Source organism: Sinocyclocheilus rhinocerous, unplaced genomic scaffold (genome assembly GCF_001515625.1).
Source record: "Sinocyclocheilus rhinocerous isolate Xijiao unplaced genomic scaffold, SAMN03320098_v1.1 scaffold597, whole genome shotgun sequence".
NCBI classification, from domain to species: Eukaryota; Metazoa; Chordata; class Actinopteri; order Cypriniformes; family Cyprinidae; genus Sinocyclocheilus; species Sinocyclocheilus rhinocerous.
In genome coordinates, this window is record NW_015649570.1 from 507,042 (window position 1) to 528,265 (window position 21,224).

General features: G+C 35.8%; 2 protein-coding genes across 2 annotated transcripts in view; both read left to right on the forward strand.

Annotated features, from left to right (window-relative positions):
• LOC107710711 (AP-1 complex subunit beta-1-like) overlaps positions 1-9,137 on the forward strand; it is a 33,975-nt gene extending 24,838 nt beyond the window's left edge. Inside the window, exons 18-19 of the mRNA XM_016515545.1 lie at positions 564-718; positions 7,974-9,137. Coding sequence (XP_016371031.1) covers positions 564-718; positions 7,974-8,048 — 230 coding nt within the window. The 3' untranslated portion in view covers positions 8,049-9,137. The remainder of the gene's footprint in view (positions 1-563; positions 719-7,973) is intronic.
• Positions 9,138-12,678: 3,541 nt separating this feature from the next.
• Positions 12,679-21,224, forward strand: part of LOC107710719 (ras-like protein family member 10B) — a 15,483-nt gene continuing 6,937 nt past the window's right edge. The window contains exons 1-3 of the mRNA XM_016515553.1: positions 12,679-12,852; positions 13,754-14,132; positions 18,728-18,852. Coding sequence (XP_016371039.1) covers positions 13,845-14,132; positions 18,728-18,852 — 413 coding nt within the window. The 5' untranslated portion in view covers positions 12,679-12,852; positions 13,754-13,844. The remainder of the gene's footprint in view (positions 12,853-13,753; positions 14,133-18,727; positions 18,853-21,224) is intronic.

Here is a 21,224-nt window from a genome sequence, read left to right on the forward strand (position 1 = left end):
AAAGTATGTGAAATATTTAAAGTTCGCGGCATAGAATCTTTAAAATACGTCCAAGTGTTTTACACACCGGGCTGTTATTGTGGGGACATTTCCACGCCCCTAAACATGAAGCGGCACAAAACGAAACGTGATTGGTTGCTTTATCTGTCAGTCATATGGCCTCTTGGGCGGTCCTTGCCATTCAAAGCGGCCAAGGTTTGTTATTTGCAAGTATCAAATTTCTGTTCATTGTGTGCCTTCAGTTGTGCTAATGCTCATACTTTGCTAGTAATTTGCATACTGTGCTTATGCTCTTTGCCAACCGTGAGCTGATTGTGAAGAAACTGACAGAAATGTATCTATTACAAGTGTATTCAATGCATTAATCCATGGTACAAACAGGTTATTGCCATGTACCCTTACTGTTTCATAGGAAATACTTATAACAAATGCTCATTAGACCATTCCATGTTTTGTTTTTTTTTTTAATGGCTGAATTGTAGCTTTTCTTCTGATAACTGTAGTCTAGTGAGAGACTTCTGTGAAAATCTTGTTGGGTAACCATGTGTCTGTGGTATTGGCAGATACAGTGTCAGGCAAACTGCAGAACACCAACATCTACACCATCGCCAAGAGGAACGTAGAAGGCCAGGACATGCTGTATCAGTCGCTCAAACTTACCAATGGGATCTGGATCCTCGCCGAACTCCGCATACAACCTGGCAATCCCAATTACACGGTAATCACTCACAGCGCAAAGATTCACCAATTGTGCATTCAAACAAAGTTTGACTCGAGGAATGCATGCCAATTTGACACAAAGAGCAAAATAAATCGTGTCCCTTGACAAACAAAATGCTTTTGACATGGTCCAGAACATGTTCAAGGACATCCTTCATCCCTTAGTTTGAGGGAATAATATATGAACATAAAACCTGGTTTATTTTTATCTCTTCTTTTTTTGTACACCAATCCACTCCAAGGTTTCAGCACATTATTATATAATTCAGTGCTCTGAAGATCAGGCTTTTAAAGCATGATAAATGTATGACCTTGAAAGCAGTGCTTTCTGCTTGACTTGCTTGCCTAATGCATTAAATTAAGAGGAAGTTCAAGAGCAGTGTGAAGCACTCAGAAAAGGCTTGTCTCATGACAGGTAAGAGTATTGATCCAAATTTTTAAAGCTCATGGAGCCCCAGTGTCCTTTGATTCTGTCGTATCAAATAATTATTAATTTGTGTCAGTGCTATTTAACATTCCTGAATTATCTTCACAAACAGTGACATGCATATGTGCCATTACATAAGCAGAATCTCAATAAGAGGCAGCACTCTCCTCTGTGGTTTTGTATTGAGTCAACAAGTTTAAAGAACTACATTTATTATTCGCTTTTGTTTATTTTAGAGTGTGACAGCCTCTGAGAAAACATACGGTCTATAAGTGAATCAGCTGTTTATTCACTTACTGCTATGACAGATTCAGGGAGTAATTTGTTCAACTGATCCAAAGACCTTTGAGTGATTCTTTAAAAGAACCAGCTCGTAAGAGTCATTGACTTGTGATTCAGACAATACTAGTTGTGTGCATCCAATAAGAACAGCCCATTAGAAATTATTTATTGTCTCTGCATTATTCTGTGGTATCCCAGTCTTTTCTCTTACATTTAACTATTGGTGACCACAGACTCATAGCTTGGGTATAATGTAATTTAATTTTTCTTTGACACTGTGAACGATTAAGTAGTGGAGTGCTACAACTGCTTACAGATGATGATGATGATGTTAATATTAATAATAAGGTAACACCTAACAATAGGGTTTTATTTGTTAACATTAGTTAATGCATTAAAGGATAGTTCACCCAAAAATGAAAATTCTGTCATTACTTTCTGACCCTCCATAGACGGCAACGCAACTACCATGTTCAAGGCACAGAAAGGTAGTAAATACATCGTTAATATAGTCCATGAGACATCAGTGTTTCAACCGTAATGTTATGAAGCTACGAGAATACTTTTTGTCTGCAAAGAAAATAAAAAAATTACAACTTTATTCAACAATTTCTTCTCTTCCATGTCAGTCTTCAACGCGCTTTCACGAGAGTACCATTACGCATGCGTGTGATGATGCTGCTGACACATGAGCCGGTGATTCTTTTCTATACCCGCTCAGTGCAACAACATCCAAGTGAAAGATATAACACCAACATGTCAGAAAAAAACTATCTAATCTATCTAATAAAAAAATCTAATCTGCCTCGAGTCTGTTGGGATATACCTCTACTAACTTTGCACATCTATCTATCTATGAACACTTAGACATTTTAGGTTTTTATAATTTTTTTGAACATTATTTATTTACCTTGTTGTAGTTTCAAACTTCCTTGTGTTAAACACACACAAAAAAAAGATATTTAATAGAATGTCCAAGCTGCACTTTTCTTATTTAATGAATATGAATGACAATGACTGCTGTCCCTGTCCTCCATCCACTTTCATTGTGTGGGGGAAAAAAGCTGCTTGGACATTCAGCTAAATATATCCTTTTGTGTTTCACACAAAAAAGAAAAACTTAAACAGGTTTTAAATTACATTGTTGAATATTTTTATTTTTAGGTGCATCTCTTTAAGTCCCTTTAAGTGCGAGTACGTATAAAAATCCAATCCAAATCTTCTATACTTATTTTGCTGGATCTGTCCGCTGCTTTTGATAAACGTCATATTATTATATAATTCATATCAGCCTATGAGCAGCAGCGACTCTCAGTGTCAGTGGTGCTTCACAGACCTCTCATCGGGTATCAAATCTTGTTGCATTTGAAATTGAGATGCAGAGTATGGAAATGAGTGCTCATCATCTGTTCGAGGTCTGTACTTACATGTTTTATAATTCATGTGGAGCCAAACATCAGTGTTCTGCTCAATGCTCTGCCTGGTGAATTGAAGTCTCTTTTGCTCAGTGAGGCACAGAACACAGGTTGAGCACCTGCAGTGAACCTTTCCTTGGCAACAGCATGACACTGGAGATTGATAAGCTCCGGCTGTACATTTGACAGTGGTTTGTTATAATCATATGAGTGAGGGTGAGACAAATTACAGCATCATCATATTCAACCGTTTTAATGCTCGTTCATCTAACACAGAGCACTTGGATAAAACTGGCTTTATGACAAGCTAGACAGAAAATCCCTCTTCAGATCTTCACAACTCGCTGCTAAGCATGCAGTGAAGTGTAAATGTGTGTTTGTGCAAGAGAGAGTGTGTACACAGCAGATGGCCAGTGTCTGAAACCTGAAAAGTGCTGCCTGTGCAGGTAGTGAAGGGATGGAAAGGTTCTGGATTTGATTCTGGTCCTTAACGGTTCCATTACTACTTCTAGTACTTTTAAGGAATAAATATTTTATTATATTAAAATATATATAAAAATATAAATGCAGTTCAGTAATTGGCCTTATATTTTAAACAAAAATATTAAACATAAAAATGTGAAAACATGTACCATTAATTAATATTAATATTATTATATTTTAAATATAAATAAAAATAATAATAAATATATACAATTAAAAATAAAATACTACTGACAAAATGTTTACTGTATATGAGTCAAAGATGAGACGTCCCATTTTGGTGTCCACGTCAAATAAAATTTACAAGTGTGATTTTATTTACATAGAAAACATATTAAATGCAAGTAAAGTTTCAAATAACTATTGTGAAAATAAAATGTCAAAATATGGGTGAAATAATATTCCATTGTCATTCAGCGTAGCAGATACATTTATATAAAAATGAAACTGCATACTTTATTCTGGCCTTTACTTTTTAAAATATATAAAATAAGTGATCATACAAAATGTTATTATATTTCAAATGATGAAAAGTTTTTTGTTGGTTTGAAGGATAGTGGCAAAGATTGGTAAAGATTAAAAACGGCAATTGGGGGCTGCGTAGTCATGCTTAAATAGTCTTTTAATGTCATCTAATAATTATTTTTTAAAATATGCCTGACAAGATGTTTTGGTATATAAACTATTGCTGCACTGAATAACATTTAAAAAAAAAATTCTGGTAGTCATAGTAAAAATGTATGATAGTCATTATTTTTGCAGTATGGAAAAAGAAAATAAATTTTAAAGCTGTATAAAACTTGTATTATGATGCTTGAAAACCCGTCTTCGTCTACATATATAAATATATAAATTCGTCTATATAAATATATATATATATATATATAACCAAGTACAAAAGCTGTATGGATTTGATTCACTAATTAGAATCGAATCATTAGTCATTCAAAGTCATTCTTTGTTTTTTTTATTCACTTTTGATTTTGATTCACCGTCTCACAAGAGTCATTCATTTGAGAATCAGACTACAGTAGTTACACTGGTTGTTTTTGATTCACTAAAAAGAACCGGCTCTTAAGAGTCATTCATTTGGGAATCATATATACAGCGATTGCATTGATTCACTAAAAAGAACCAACTCCGAGTCGGCTTTGTTTCACGCTACAGACTCATGAGCAGTGTTGCGTTTTATAATTAGTGCAGGAACACAGGCGTCATCCAGGACACATCCAGATTCAGTGTTTCTATAGTATTGTTTTTCTGAAGGCAGCATAGATGCATTGTTCACTGCTTCAGATTTCCCACAATCCTGTGTGTGTGGTTGGCAGTTGGTAGAAATAATAAGAATGGCATCTGATGGAAGAGTTGGAAAAAAATCATGAATGTAATTTTTTCAACTTATGATTCCATTTCCAGTGAGAATTAAGCATTGTAGTCCTTAGGACAAAAACATAGAAAAAGCAATCTCAACTGACTGGCCAGCAAGACATCTGGCTTCAGTTTCAGCAGCCATGGACTGTACAAATTTTCTGTTGGGAAGTTGGTGGCCAAATTAAGAGACTGCTAAATAGATTAATCTGTTGATTAACAATAGAACTCTCTTGATTATTCAGAAGGCATCTGCTCAGCCACCTCTGCTGAGCTTGATTGGCTGTGGCCCCCTGAGGCCAAGTCGGCTCAGTGCGATCAGAAACCCTACCTGATCCCAGACAATTGATTTTTAATGAGACTTCGGCTCTCAGTATTCTGGCAGCAGCTGGCTCCGATCTGAACAGATGATAACTGGACTCCATCGAGCCAGCGCGGTTTAACCTAACAGCCGGTGATGGAGTGCTGTTGTCTGCCAAGAGCCGAGGCCTCTGGAAACACATTCCTCAAGTAGAGGTAACCAATACAAGCCCTGCTGTATGTGGGATTATGTTCCTGGTGGTCCGAGAATTACTCGGTGCAATCAATTGGAGAAAACATCACTTGGATTTATCTTCGGTCAGTGTGAATATAGTGACATTTAAAGGGAAGCGTTCATTGACAGCAAGAGCTGAGCTGAGCTGATCTATATGTATATAGGTAGATCTCCTCTTGGAGGATGTTTTGTTTCGTTAACTAAAAACAGAGAAAGAAAGAAATACAGTGGAGTCCAAAAGTCTGTGACTCACTTTCAGAATCTAATTTAAACCTGGAAATAACATTTTAGGGTTTTTGAAATATATAAACCAAAAAATGTTGGGAAAAAAAAATAGTCTACACTGTTTCTGGATCACTAATCAAATAAGTGAATTACTGACATTGATCAAGTGGCTCTTTGCAGACAGGCAGACGTTTTTGTTTCCACTGAAGCTCAATGTGTTTTTTGGATCCTCTTAAATGATTATCAGCCTTGACAAAAACTTGTGGAGTTCATTCTGCTGTCATTAAGGTAAAAGGGGCAAATTCTGCAATTCTAATTTCTCAGGTAAAATGTCTCAGGTCTTAAGATCTTTTTTTGAAGGTCTTGGTCTTCTCTCCGTCTCCACTGCATTTGGACTCGTTCTTGTCTCGGTCTCAGACTAAGAGGACTGGGGATTTTATTTCAAGACTGATCAAGACCACGACCGTGATGATATCACTAAATTGCCGGTGCATTGTCTGATTTATTTGTTAACATCATTAATGTGATGATGTAAAACTTCCTGCCTCAAATGCAATCAAGAACTTATTTCTAATTTGATTTCTTTTGATACTGTTGTGCCAGGTCAGAATTTAGTGGGGAATTGTCTAAAAAATGTTGGCAAAATTAATACAAATGCCAAAATAATTCAAGATACGATTGCAAAAAAGTACTTGTACGAGACCTTGTACTTATAAAATAATATATATAATTAAGCAATATCACAAGAGCAAGAGAGCTGTTTTCATGAATATAAGCACAATTGCAAGCGTGATATTGATTTTATACAATCATTCTACAAACAAGAAGTTAAGTGAATTACATTTTAGACACAAATTGTAAAAAAAAATGTAAAAAGTTTTTGCTATTTCACAACGAAAATAGTTCCAAACAAATCTATAGCAGAACGTTTCCGAGCAAAACACAGCAGTATTTCGTTACTGAATGAATCGGCGGGTTTGAATGAATCAGCTGAATAAATGATTCCATGACTCACTCATTAAGTGATTTGCCGTCATCTAGCCTACTGGCAGTTTTAGTGTCATTTAAAAGTATCAGCATATTTTTCCAACATAATTGTATATGCAAAAATTTACTTTTAAAACATTGATCTCAACAATATTTATGCAGTTGTAATTGTACCAATTCAGCTGCAACTTCTGTGCCACCTCTGCAGTGCAAAGATGAATTTTGTTGTTAGTGATTTCATTTGATTGGTAACAGCTCAATACAGTGTCTTATTATTCTAATTGTATTTAGTAATTAAATACAATACATTTTTCAGGCAGTAAATGTGGATGTTTCAGATTAATTTGTGGAGTTGTGGTTTGGTCTTGTCTTGGTCTCAATACACTCGGTCTTGGTTTAGGTGGTCTTGACTACAACATTACCACTAGTGGTACAGTATATATTGTGGGCTTACACATGTTTGGATACTACTATTTTTGCTATTATGGATTATGAACAATCTCAATATTGTTTTCAGTCCTTGCAGTTCCATACTGAAAATCAATGGATTAACCATATAATCACATGTAGTTATGGCTGCAAAAAAGAAGAGATAATGCTTCCAATATCTTTTGTTGTTGGCGTCACAGGCTGTGTATCCAATCAAACTCAAAATATTATGGTGCAATTTTAAAGGGGTCATATGATGCGATTTCAAGTTTTCCTTTCTCTTTGGAGTGTTACAAGCTGATTGTGCATAGATAAGATCCCTGAAGTTGCAAAGACTAAAGTCTCAAAACCAAAGAGATATTCTTTATCAAAGTTAAGACTCTGCCACGCCCCCCTAAAACGGCTCATTCTAACACGCCCCCACATATCTACATCACCATGTGGAAATAGTGGCTTGTGTACTGCAAACACATACCAGCTTCATCATCACACGACAAGCCTTTCGGGCTTGAACTGATGGTAAAACTAATGACATTATTTACTGTCTTTACATTTATTTTGAAAAATGAAGCTCGCGATTATGGTAAGGGGCGTTACATTTCCGACGAGTGCTTGCGGTGTTCGGCCAGTCACAATGCACTGGGTCAGCTGGCCAATCAGAGCAGACTGCGCTTGTCAGAAGGAGGGACTTTGTAGAAAACAAAGCGTTTGAGAGAGGCGGGGCATATAGGACCTACAATAATGTACAGTATTTGAAAAATAATGTGTTTTTTGAACATTAAAGCATGTCAACATATTCTGTTACACCAAATACACAAAATAATGATCTTTAAAAAAGCATCATATGACCCCTTTAAGTCATTTGGTAGAAACCTGGTCAACTCTAATAAAACTATGCAAAGTAAAAGAAAATATGACCCAGACAACATTAAAAATAGAGAATGAACATTTGTGACTATTTAATTGTTTCTGCATTTTATTTGTAATATGAATTAATGTCAATGTTTTATAAGGACAGGTTTTTTTGTGCACTTTGTTGCACATTTTTGTTACACTACTCCACATTTAATTAAGTTACTCATTCCTTTTCTTTCTCTTTCAGCTCTCTCTGAAATGCAGGGCTCCAGAGGTGTCTCAGTATGTGTACCAGATGTACGATGCCATTCTGAAGAATTGAACATCTCTATCGTCCCTTTCCACCTCCACATATATGTCTCCAGGATCCAGCTCTCCATGTTTTCTGCCATGGTTTTAAATCCATCTGTAGGTACCAGTTTACTCAATGTGCCCAATATGTAAGAATCGTACATGTTCTGTTCTAGCCAAATGTCTTGATGTTGTTGATAAAGTGTTGAAGGGAATTGTGGAACACAGCTCCAGTGTGATTATATATATTTTTTAATTGTTTGAATGCTTGGTCAGTACTTCACCTTCACATGCCCTGTATTGGTCATATGCAAATCTTAAAAAGAATCTAAAAATAGCATCGGGGGAATGTAACACAGCAGGTGTCTGGCATACAGATACTTGATGTGGATGAACTTTTAAAAGTTATCCTGTTTTACTGGTAACCACTTAAAATGATTATAGTTACCTAAAATAGTTACCATTTTTGATTTCCATCATGCATTTTGGCATTATTGCTGTCGTTTCATTCTCCAGTATGCTGCAATGTTGCTTCATGCAATTGTACAACGTCCCAGCTATCTGATATTAGCCTTGCATGCTTTGACCAACACATAAATCCCACATTCCTTGTAATGTTTTGTATACCTTATTCATCTTAACCACTCCATCATTGTCTAATATTGTTTGAACTGCTATGAATCAACTTAATGTGATACAAAGAAAACATGTTTTCTATCAATTATGTATAAGTGGGTCATCTGATATTCATTCCCAGGCTGAATCCATCCATATGTGATATATTGTGCTTGTGAAAGTGAGTAGGTTTTGTGAGGTAGTTTTTGGTCTCCGTGGAGTGTTAGAAATATCTGTTCAACGTTAGTATACAACCTCACTCAGCTTTGGTTTAAGACTAATACACTAACATAGAGATGCAATAAAAAAAATTCATCAACATAGACTCAGCGATACAAGGATGGATCACTTTTGGACTGTTGGGTAGAGTTTGTTTTTCCCTGAAACTTAACTAGTCTTCATGGTGGTGCTGGTGACTAAATGTGAACTTTTTTTGTTGCCATAGTTGCTAATGTGCCTGTGAACCTGCATGTAAGCAGCGTCCAATAAACATCTGCCAGTAGAACACTTGTTTAAGAAGGTGAAATGTTAATACAGTATCCCTTATGTGCGCAAATATGAGTTTTAATGATTACCATTTATATTGCCAATGTGATCACAGTGCATCTCAATACTGAAATGTGACGTCTCACATCTGACATAAATTCAACAATGTCTGATCAGATTTCTCCAGATTTATTTTACGGATAGTAACGTAAAATAAAGTCAGCAGTGTTGACATCCCAAACATTCACCCTCATTATGTTTGTCATTATGTAATTCATGCGGATTTCTCAGTTCACTTTTTTTTTCTCAAATTATGCAGATAATATTCATAATTATTGTAATAATATAACAATTATATAATTATACAATTACTATGATATAAACAACAGTAGTGTGTGTGTGTGCGTGTATATATATACAGTATATATATATATATATATATATAATATAATTCTATAATAATTACAATATTGTTATAATATTACTATATAACAACAGTCGTTTTATATATATAAATATAAACATATATAAACTTCCAAGGGCACCACAAAATGGCCTAAAATTATTTAAAATATGAAAGAAAGAAAAAAAAGCTTAAACACACACACAGAGACCAAATCTAACTATAAACCGTTATCATTCTTATTTTCATTTGTTTCCCTCCGTAACTGTCATTTTTATTCAAGAAGCAGGGTTCCATATAGTCATGAACAAAACTGGAATTTTAAAACTGATTTACAATCACAATAAATACCAAAATAAATATTACTGAAAAAGTAATGGAAATGTCTGTAATAAATATGAATTTGCTCATTGTAAGTGAAAACTTAAGTGGTGCCTTTGAATATTGTCTTGGACCATTCAGAGCCTTAGAGTCAAAAAGACTGAGAAACACTTGTTGTTTTTATGTATGTATGTACTGTATGTATTTATTTATTTTATTTTATTTTTTATTTCACTCTAAAAAAAAAAATGCTGGGTTGCTGGGTCAAATGTGGACTAACCCAACTTTTGGGTTAAAAATTTAATTGAAAATTAGTTAGTTAGTAGTTATTCCATATTTGACCCAAAGTTGGGTTGAAACAATCCAGCATTTTTTAGTGACTTTTTTCTGTATATTATATCGTTACACCTAAAGTTGCCAACAAATTTAACTTACGAGTGAATCACTGAATATTTCACTCAAACAGAGAAACCAGAAACCATAATCATGTAGTGTAAACACTAAATTGGCCATGTTGGCATTGTCATGCTGCTCGTGGCCTCATGGGATCGTTTAGTGTGTTTCAGAATTTCAGCAGAAGTAGTAGCTTATCTTGATATTTTTCACCTACTGAGTAGGCTACTGTGAAGTTGAACTTCTCATTTTACCACTTAAATGATTATCACTTTTTGCATATACAGTAGAGAAATCGGCATATTTGGAGGCTGGGACTGTCCTTATGAGTAAGTCATTGAAAATCTCTCAAGCAATTCATTCAGAGACACTGATTCGTTCAGAAATAAAACACCTGTGTCTATATAACTTGCTCAGTATTAAGGTATTGTGTGTCTGTTGTGGCTTCAGTCAAATCGGAGTTCTGTTCTTTTTAAAACCTAACTAAATGTAATTGCAACCTGTATTTAAAGTTTTTTTCATGGCTTGTACAAATGCAAGAAAAGTTATTTCTTTTGAGGTGTTTGGAAAGTATTTATTCTAAAAGGGGAAATGACATCAGATAATGGAAGTCATTAACTGAATAAATGGGATTAATTATTAGCCATAATAACCCTGCTCACTTTAAACAGCTCTGAGCTGAAGTCCTGTCGCACCTGGATACATACAGCCACTGATTGTATGAGTGACCTGAAGCGAACAGGTAACAGCCACGTGGTTACTTAGCAACAGAAGAAAAGATTAGGTTGCTAAGAGACAGCCGCGGTACTCAGAGACTGTTGATACAGAGTGTTTTCATTTTCAGATAGTAATGACAATGGGCAATCATGACAGAGTCACTCACATAAACAGAAGCCGTTGAGAGGGGGGATGATCATTTCTGTGAAACGGGTATCCATCGATTTTAAGATAATAAGTGGTAGCTCCACGTGCTGGTATTTACTCCCCAGTATTTACCGTTCCTGACGCGCAGCGTGTTCACGCAAGGAGACGAATAATGCTGCTGACAACTATGGCAAGCCGCCTGAACATTTATTCTTTACTAGTAGTTTAACACCGGTAAAATACAAGTACACCACACACACACACATTAATTTCTGGCTTGATAGATGTCACTAAATGTCATCTATTGTTAATGTTATTAATTTAGACTTTTTATCTGAACATCAAAAATTCCTTCTGAAAAGTTTTATGAATAATATTTAATGGCCTTAATTATTATAACTGTGACTGTTCCACCCTTTCCAATAAAGATTTATTCGGATTTTATTTGGATTTTACAAGATTATTTTTTAAATACAGTATCCTGAAAAAGGGACATTTCTTTTTTGCTGAGTTTATAAATTGTATTAAACTTTTTTTTATGCTACATGTAATGGTGGATTTAGCTGCATTTAGATTTGTGCAGTAAAGTAAAATATTGTTTTTACTTTGAGTTAAAAGTTAAATTAAGACCCTAAGGATACACTCTAAAAAATGCTGGGTTAAATATAACCCAGCGCTGGGTTAAAAAGGGACAAACCCAGCTATTGGGTTGTTTTGACCCAACCGCTGGGTCAAAACAACAATAAAAAGTAAGATGACCCCCACAGAATTGGCCCTTCAGAAGGCCTCCAGTGAAATGTCGATGCTCAAATGTAAGAATTATTGTAATTCATGAATTGATGATGTTCATTATAATTACATTTATTAATAATTACATGAATTAGATGTATGTTGCAAACATGATTACTCATCATAACCAGTTGGCTTTAACATGTCCTCATTATTCATAACTTATAGGCCAGTTAAATGGAATTTATCAGTCATTTTATAGTCTATCACTATTATATCCTGCTTCAATTAAAGTCCTGTAGAATCACATAGTATAATATGCATCTTTAAAATCTTATGAAAGACATAATGCTGCTAATGCTGCAATTATAGCAAGCAGCAGTTAGGAGACAAAATGACCTTTAATCATCCAGACTGGCACAGATAAACCAGCAGTGGTTTATCTGGCTAGGCAGTGTGTGAGGGAATATATCATTTCTGATGTCAGTCAGGCTTTAACCATTATGTTTCCATGGATTACTCTATAGATTTTTTTTTCTAATTTGTTCCAATTGAAGACAAATACATAATAACTGTAACTTATGCCATTAATCTTTCCGTTTGTAGTTTTATCCATTTTTTTCTCATACTTAATTTACACATAAAAGATAACCAACGTGAAAGATTTAGTAACGCAGACATCTATTTTAAGGAATAAATGTCAACGAGGCTTGCCATAGACAAAGCAGAGCTCTTAGCTTTTTTCAAATTCAGTTAACCTGTGGCTGTAACGCTGACCCGCCTCGGCGCGGTCCACCACTCTGATTTTACGCGCAAGCGTTGATTTGTCTGTCTGTGTCTGTAACGGCGCGTGCTGTGCGCGAGGTCTGCATGACGTGAAAGAGCAGGATATTCCTCCAGGACAGATTGAGGGTTACTTCTGCACCTGAATGCGACCAGAGAGTGAGAACTCGACGAGAAAGATCGCGCAGGTGTTCAGCAGCCCGAACCTCGCGAAGAATGCAACTTCTCACCTGCGCATAAGGTAAGTCACCGAAGTCGTTGCCGCTGTACGCGCGAATCTAAAAAGATTGATGGGAATGATAAACTGTCCTGCGTTTTGGATATGTATATATATAATACGGGTGGGGCATTTGGAAAGGCATTTAGCACTTATATATGTAAGTAAATGAACATGTTCGTGACACGTGCGTCTTTTTATAGGATGCAGAGAATACGTTACATTAGAATTGTGTCTATTATTATTGGTCTAATCACGCTATAGATTGAAACGGAGAAGGTTCATAGTAAACTATTGAATTAGCATCATTCATCCTGCCCCCTGCAGTAGCTCTGTAAGAATAGCTCACACACATAAAGGTGCTGCTGCCTGTGTCCTTTGCCTATGTGTGGCGATTTCTATTAATATATTTGCTCCATTTAAATCATCCTAACCTACTTTGAGTTCTGTATATCATGGGAACATTGTGATATACCATGAAATTAAAAGACTATGATATATAAACAATAGCTATTCAGATTACTATAATGTACACATTTTGTCAAATATGTGTGCACAGGTGGAATTAAATGATTTGCCAGAACTGTATTTTAGTTTTATTTTAATATCGTTGTTTTATTATAACCTTTCACAGTTATTGAACTGAACTAAACCCACACTGAACTGACTTGAGTTGAATAATGCTTGACACTATTGTAGACCTGTTTACAGCAGAACTAGAATTTGTCTTGTATTTGATGAGTTTCGTATAACTGCTTCTGTTATTTACCAGTTTATTACTGTAAAGCTGCTTTAAAACAATCTCTATTTAAAGCACTATATAAAAAAGGTGACGACTTGATATAAAGTGATTCTTTTCTTTATCCTCTTTTAGCTCTTGATTGGCATTTTCATCTCTCTTCTATTCCACTTTTCTCTTTCTTAGAGGCTGCTGGCCTATGAATGGGACTGTGCTGTGGCCAACACTGCTTTCTGTGCTTCAGTCAGGACTATGTGCTGCCCATGTGCCACTCTGAATGCACTGGCCAGCTGTTTGCGAGAGCAGGGAGGGTGGGGCGGCCCACCGGGGGCGAGGCGGAAACAGGACAATGCCCCCTCTGTTCCGGATCGCGGTGTTGGGAGCTCAGGGGGTGGGCAAGACGGCCATTGTGCAGCGCTTTCTTCACAATGACTACAGTGAGGTGGTGGTGTCCAGTAAGACACGGCGGGTGCATATTTCTGCCGCAGTGCTCAATGGTCATGTGCATGACCTTCAGATCACAGATTATCCAGCCATCAGCAGCTTTCCTGTCAGCTCTCTGCAGGTACAGTAACTAGCATATCACAACACTGGACAGAGTCTCATAAGACCCTGTGTCAGGACAAAGTTTATCACATTTGAGGTACCCAAATGAACCCACCCATAGGGAAAGGGAATCACTAATGAGATCTCCACAGTTGAAGTCTAAGAGAAAAAACCCTGAGAAAATGATCCTGTGTGTCTAGAGTTGCGGAAATCTGAAAAAAAAAAGAAAAAAAAACCCTGTTCTGGCCTAAAAAGTGACTAATTCGTTCTTTTGTTTTAATTAAGTTAAATCATGGCCATGGACTTGCATTTCCCCTGTATGTCATATGTGTGGCTCTGTACATTTTAGGGAAAACATCAGAAAAAAAACGTGTGTTCAAAGATTGTCTACAGATCTAAAAATCAACTCCAATATTTCACATCAGATTTTTTTGAAAATCAAATAATCTGTACTACAGGTGCATCTCAATAAATTAGAATGTCGTGGAAAAGTTAATTTATTTCAGTAATTCAACTCAAATTGTGAAACTCGTGTATTAGATAAATTCAATGCACACAGACTGAAGTAGTTTGTCTTTGGTTCTTTTAATTGTGATGATTTTGGCTCACATTTAACAAAAACCCACCAATTAACTATCTCAACAAATTAGAATACTTCATAAGACAATAAAAAAAACATTTTTGGTGAATTGTTGGCCTTCTGGAAAGTATGTTCATTTACTGTACATGTACTCAATACTTGGTAGGGGCTCCATTTGCTTTAATTACTGCCTCAATTCAGCGTGGCATGGAGGTGATCAGTTTGGATCGGCTTTCACCGTGGACGAAGCGGAGTCCAGCCCGGGGTCGTCACATGTGGTTGCCGCAAGCCCTCTGGACGCTCCTTCGTCGAATCCGCCGGCCGCGCCGTTCTCAAGCCCGCCCGCTCAAGCCGGCCTCCGCATACTCTAGGCCAAGGTGTGTGATGCTGTTTCGTTGTGAAAGCGAAACTACTTTGTTTGGCCTTCCAAAAGAGGACCCGACTAGAAATCAGTGGTTAAGTTGTATTTACAACACTGTTCCAGAACAGTTTAACCCAAATATTCAGATGTGTCCAGCGCATTTTATGGAGGACTGTTTCCTGATCCTGGTAGAGTAGAAAAGACAGTATAAGTCATTATAATCCGTAATTATGTCCCCACTGGATGCAACAAATGCCTCGTTTATAATGGGTTTTAATGTTTTTGTCTCGACACTCCGGCCGGACATGGCATCACAGTATGGTAAGGGGCCTAACATTTCTGTCACACGCTTGAGGTATTCGGCCAATCACAACGCACTGGATAGCTGGCCAATCACAGCACACCTCGCTTTTCAGACCGATGAGCTTTGTAAAAATCAACGCGTTTCAGAAAGGCGGGGCATAGAGGAGAAACAATAATGTACAGTATGTGGAAAATAATGTGTTTTTTGAACCTTAAACCGCATAAACACATTTCATTACACCAAATACACAAAATAATGTTCTTTTTAGCAGCATCATATGACCCCTTTAAAAATATCCTCCCACGTGATGTTATTCCACCAATCACCAACAGAGCATATAAAATACCAAAAATACAAATATTTTTTAAAACATCGGCAAGTAAAACACTGCAACATGACAATTACAAACCATTAAAAACAGAAACTGACTTTAACTGTAGCGCTCCTGCTTAATAGAGATTCATGATCCTGGTTCACATGCTTCAATCCATGCAGGGCTTATCAGAATGTCAGAGCTCGCAATTAATGTGTTTCAGAGTGACAGTGTGAGATTAATACAATGTTTTTGCTCAAAACTCAATCTATTGTAACTTAATGCAGATATTGTATATAATAAACTGCTGCATAAATGTATTATGAGACAGAACGCAGAAGTTTACCATCACTGTAAGGTGGGAATTATGATCACTCAATATTGATTGATAGATCTGCAGGGAACCGTCTTTCTTTGAGTCATTAAGAAATTACGTTTCTATTCTATCTGAAGAAATATGAGGCAAACAAGTGAATACATATTTCTCCAAATGTGTGCACTTTTGGACTAAAAGTTTGTATGTTGTGTAGTGAAGCACTGAGATAAAATTTTTTGGGAGTAAACGCGATTGAATATATATGTACAGGTTTGTCCCTCGTTATTCTATTCAAAATATTAATAACTACTGGTTGATTTTGCATTTGTGGCAGAAATTAAGAATTATTACTAAGTCATTGTAACCAAGTATTATTATAAATAGTGGTTAAATATCGAAGCTATCTAATCTATCTTAATACTTCAAAGCTCAAGATCAAATCAGCATATTTATTGTAAAAAATTTTACTGTATCAGCTGCAAAAGCTTCACTGTGGTTTCTGATTTATTTTCAAGGGGAATTTTTTTTATAAAAAACCCCCCCTTCTCTTTTTTTCACAAATGTGTGTGTGTGTGTGTGTGTCAACAGTTGCATATTTTTTGTCTATTTTTAATGAACTTTAGGTGAAGAGACAATTTTGATAGTTATGTTTAGTTTTGTTTTATTTTTGACCCTTAAGCTTGCCTTATTGTTTGTAACCTGTCCTACCTTGGTAACTGTTGCTGACATATTTATTCAACAAGCTTTGTAATGTGAGTGTGTGAAAGTCACATGTGTTCGTATTCATTTACAGTATGTATTGATTCAGATAACAATAGTGGCAATAAAATCCACTCTACAAAAAGTATGTTGTAGAAACAGTTTTGCTCACACATTTTTTTTATGAACTGTGATCTCTATCAAATGAGACTTCTTAATTTTTAGTTGACTATAATATACGTATGCCTTGATTTTGATATGCAGTTTTGGATATTTATATCATGTAAACGTTAAAATTTTTTTAAGGCAGATAAACATGCATTGCAATGAAACACTTAATTTAATGATATATAATATCCATGCAATTTTCCAAAATGTTCATTTTACAAAAAAATCAAAAACGTGGTTCATGCAAAATCATGCAAAAAGTCCTATGAGATATTCAGACCTAGAAACCGTGTCAGAGGGTGGAAGAGCTTTTTGAAGGGCCAATTAAGCAGAATGTTTTCAGTGTTTTGATATGGGCTCTCTGAGTTTATGCTCACTGCGAGCTTTAGTATTGAAGAATGGTTTATAATGAACCAGTAGCTTGAGAGCACATGATTCTGTGATTTCAGACAGCTTGAAAGGATAAAAGAGCCACTTGAGCAGCGAAGCCTTTTGTCTCAGTTCATTTTTCTTTCTCGGTGGTGTCATAATGAATAAGTACTTTAATTAGTGACAATGGGAAGAGAGGATTCTTTCATAACTTTACATTTATAATTTTATTCTCAACTGGAGTTTCCTGTCAGAGAGCTAGATTTAGACAACTGTTTCTCTTGCTTCAATTGCAAAAGCTAGCATTTCTCCTCAAATCATGTCCATTTTAACCACAGTAACAGATATGATTTGCAAAAGCACCTTCTACTAAAACATATAATTTGTTTGCAAATTGCTGAATGTGCCTCCAGCATGCCCTCTATCTGTCTTCACATGGGCGATATACACAAAGAAGAATAGGGTGCTCATTCTCTTTCCTGTTTTTGCATGTATTACCTGTTTTACACTCCCATCTCCTCGAGTTATAACTTATTCCCCAAACCAAATCAGTTGTAAACTAGCACATATTAATCAGATCAGGTACAGAGGTTCTGAATGAATAAACTGATCATGAGTAATATGAATCTCATAATGTTATGAATGTTTAGTGTTATTAGCTGAACGCTTGTATTAACCCTGTAAAGCCTATTCTATTTTTTTTTTAATGGAACCATTTATTTGAGCTTAAGACACCATATTTTTAAGAGAAAATTTATTTGACTATGTTGTTGGGTATCATATCTGATATATCAGGCTTTTATGTCTCATATAGCATGATATAGGAGCATATGGAACTCATACTTGAGGAAAAAACCCTCAGTTTTATTCAGAGGCCCAAACTGAGCAGAAATACGCAATTTAGTGCAGTTGCTGATATCTATATGACATTCTGATAGCTTGTAATGTAAAACAATGAGACATTTAGTGCATTTAGTAAACAGAACATTATAGCAAACTGCTTATATAAAATACATATAAATATCAGTTGTCAATAATATGTCTTAGTAAGATGATATTTAAATGCTTTATTGTCAAAGCTCTGTAGTTTTTATTAAAACATATAATGCTATATATATATATATATATATATATATATGTGTGTGTGTGTGTGTGTGTGTGTGTGTATGTGTGTGTGTGCACTGTGTTGGTGTGTACAGTATGTATGGATAGATGGAATATCAAGTAGCTTCAGATGATTTAGTCCAGTAAGTGTTCATCTTGAAATATTACCAGTTTTTACAATTATACTAAAAGGTCTTTAAAAATATATACATTATCAATCAGACGGCAGAAGGCATGTAGTACATTGTGTACAATAGTTTTTTTTTTCAGCAAAGCTTTGATCATGTTGATAGAGGACTTAGACATTTGTGTATGAAATATGATACAGTAGACTAAGGTTAACTGAACTTTGTATTTGTTTCTCATGATCAGGATCTTGTGTTGCTCTGTGTCTGTGCAGGAATGGTCAGATGTTTGCTGTCGAGGCATTCGGAGCGCTCATGTCTATATCCTGGTTTATGACATCTGCAGTTTTGACAGCTTTGAGTATGTCAAGACCATGCGGCAGCAGATCTTAGAGACCAGGTACGTGATGGGAATATAAGTCTCTTTTTATTCCTTCACACCTTTACATCTTTGCACCCTTCTCTCTTCCTTTTGTGCTTTTTCTGCTTACACCTTCTCTCTGTTTTGTCTATTGCCTGTTTTTTTTCTGTGCTGCTTTATATCCATCATGTTCCCCAACCCTTCTTTTCTTTTTCTTCAATGTTTGATGGCTGCTGTAATTACACTCAAAAGGCGAGACCCTTCTGTAATCATGGGCTGCCAGCACACTGGGTCATTTCTTCATCATTTGGATCCAAATCAACAGAAATGCCTTCCATTCTCCTCTGCTGATTGCAAAGGGCATGTAATGTCATCATCTAAAGCCAATTCAAAAGCCTCAGAGACTTTTTGCTTTGTATCTGAGCAGGTTTGATGATGATGATGCTTATTTGTGATTGCGTACTAATGCGTATTTGATGTCTGTTTGATATCATTCACTGATTGACTTGATATGCATATGTCAACACTTTTGGCAAGATGCTGTTTGAATTCATTGTCACATTATTGTGTGAACAAACACCTTTTTTTCTTGCTCTGATTAAATAATTTGGTGTTTTATAGTTAATATCATACATATCTGAGCATCTCTTTCACTTGACATGTGAGACTAATTTGTTACAGAGTGTCTTGTACCATCCAAGACCAAATAGTGTGTTTGTAGAAGTAAAATTAACTAATAAATTAGCTACAATGCAAGAAACCATCTTCATAATCAGTTAAAATATAAAAACATCATTAAAACAAGATAAATGTAGTTTGTATAATAATACAAGGTTTATATCGTCACAAAATGTAAACTGGATTATTGCATAGCTCTATATATAAAGTGAGATATGTATTACATTAAACTTTACCCACATTCAGCACATTCACATAAAGTGATATAGCAAATGTTAACTGCCTGACTTTTTTATTTCATCACAAAATGCCGCCCAGCTCTTTATATAAAGTTGGATATATAAGTACATCTAACTTTATCAATAGATAAATAGATAAAATAAGACAATATATAGGTATAGATAAGACCATACGTACTGTTCAGCATATCTCAACTGCTTGATTGCTTGTATCATTGCAAAATGTAAAATAAATTATCGCCAAGCTCTAATCTGCTAAATGTGGCTGTAAGGCATTATTAAGAATTATATGTTATTAAGATATTATATGTGTTTTGTGAAAAGCACTATACAAATAAATTTGACTTAATAATATAATATAATATAATATAGTAATGTATTAACAAAAAATTATTGTTGTTAAAGAGAGATCAAATTAGTTTGCAGCAGGAGGATAGAATCCAAGATGCCCTATGTATCAGAGTAATACACACAGAGACAGTGATGCTTCATCATTTAAATTCAGCTCAGTCGCTGATTGGTTTAAACGGTCAGTGTGGGCGTTCGTGGTGAGCCTGTCACTCAGAGGCAGATTTATCGTAATCAATGGCGTCAGCTGTCATGCTTTGCTTGCGTCAAGGCCTGAGCGGTGAGGCAGGCAGTTCTGCTGACAAACATTCATGTTTTATTGATCCAGGCAGAGCACAATTAAGTCACCTTGGCCTGACACTGCCTCACAGACTCTACCACACAATAGGAAGAGGATGAGCTGGTTCGATTCACTGATCTGATCTGCTAATACCCAACAGAAGTGAGAGCGCTGGCTGTCAATCGTTCCTGTGATCAGACAGACCCTGTTAGAGTGAGGAATTAAAAGAAAGGCAGATAATTCATCTTTGGTGAAACAATAGCCATTGTCCTTATCTCAGATGAAGTTTTGTATTGAGCCCTGTTAATGTTCTTAGGGTCCATGTACAGTAGCTGTCCAAAATGTACAGTAACTGGCAGCATTTTAAGGCATCATAGGCTAGTTATACTGACCGTTGAAGGCTGTTTTAAAAGCTGGGCAGCAACTTTATGCTGTCTTCTTAAATGACCATCTTTTCAATATATCTATATTTTTTATTATTATTTTTTATATTTGCTGTGTCTGTTTTGTTGCTTCTCTCTTAAAATTACACATATAGCCATTCAATTCTGTGCCAACCAACCCCACAACCTGCACAGCATATGTTTATCAACAGCTTTATAATTGCACAGCATAGCTTAGTGCTGGGTGGTATACCGGTTCATACCGAATACCGGTGTTTATTTTTGATATGATATGAATTTTTAAAATACCGCAATACCTGTGTATTTCACTTAAACAACGTTCGGAATGCGACACTGTTTGAAAGGGGTCCCTTTTCACTGTTGCACTGTGGTGAGGGAACAGCTGTATGTGTTACTAAGCCTGAAAGTTCCGAAACTGAAGCTGTAGAACTAATAGAACATGATGACACAGAAGAACTCATC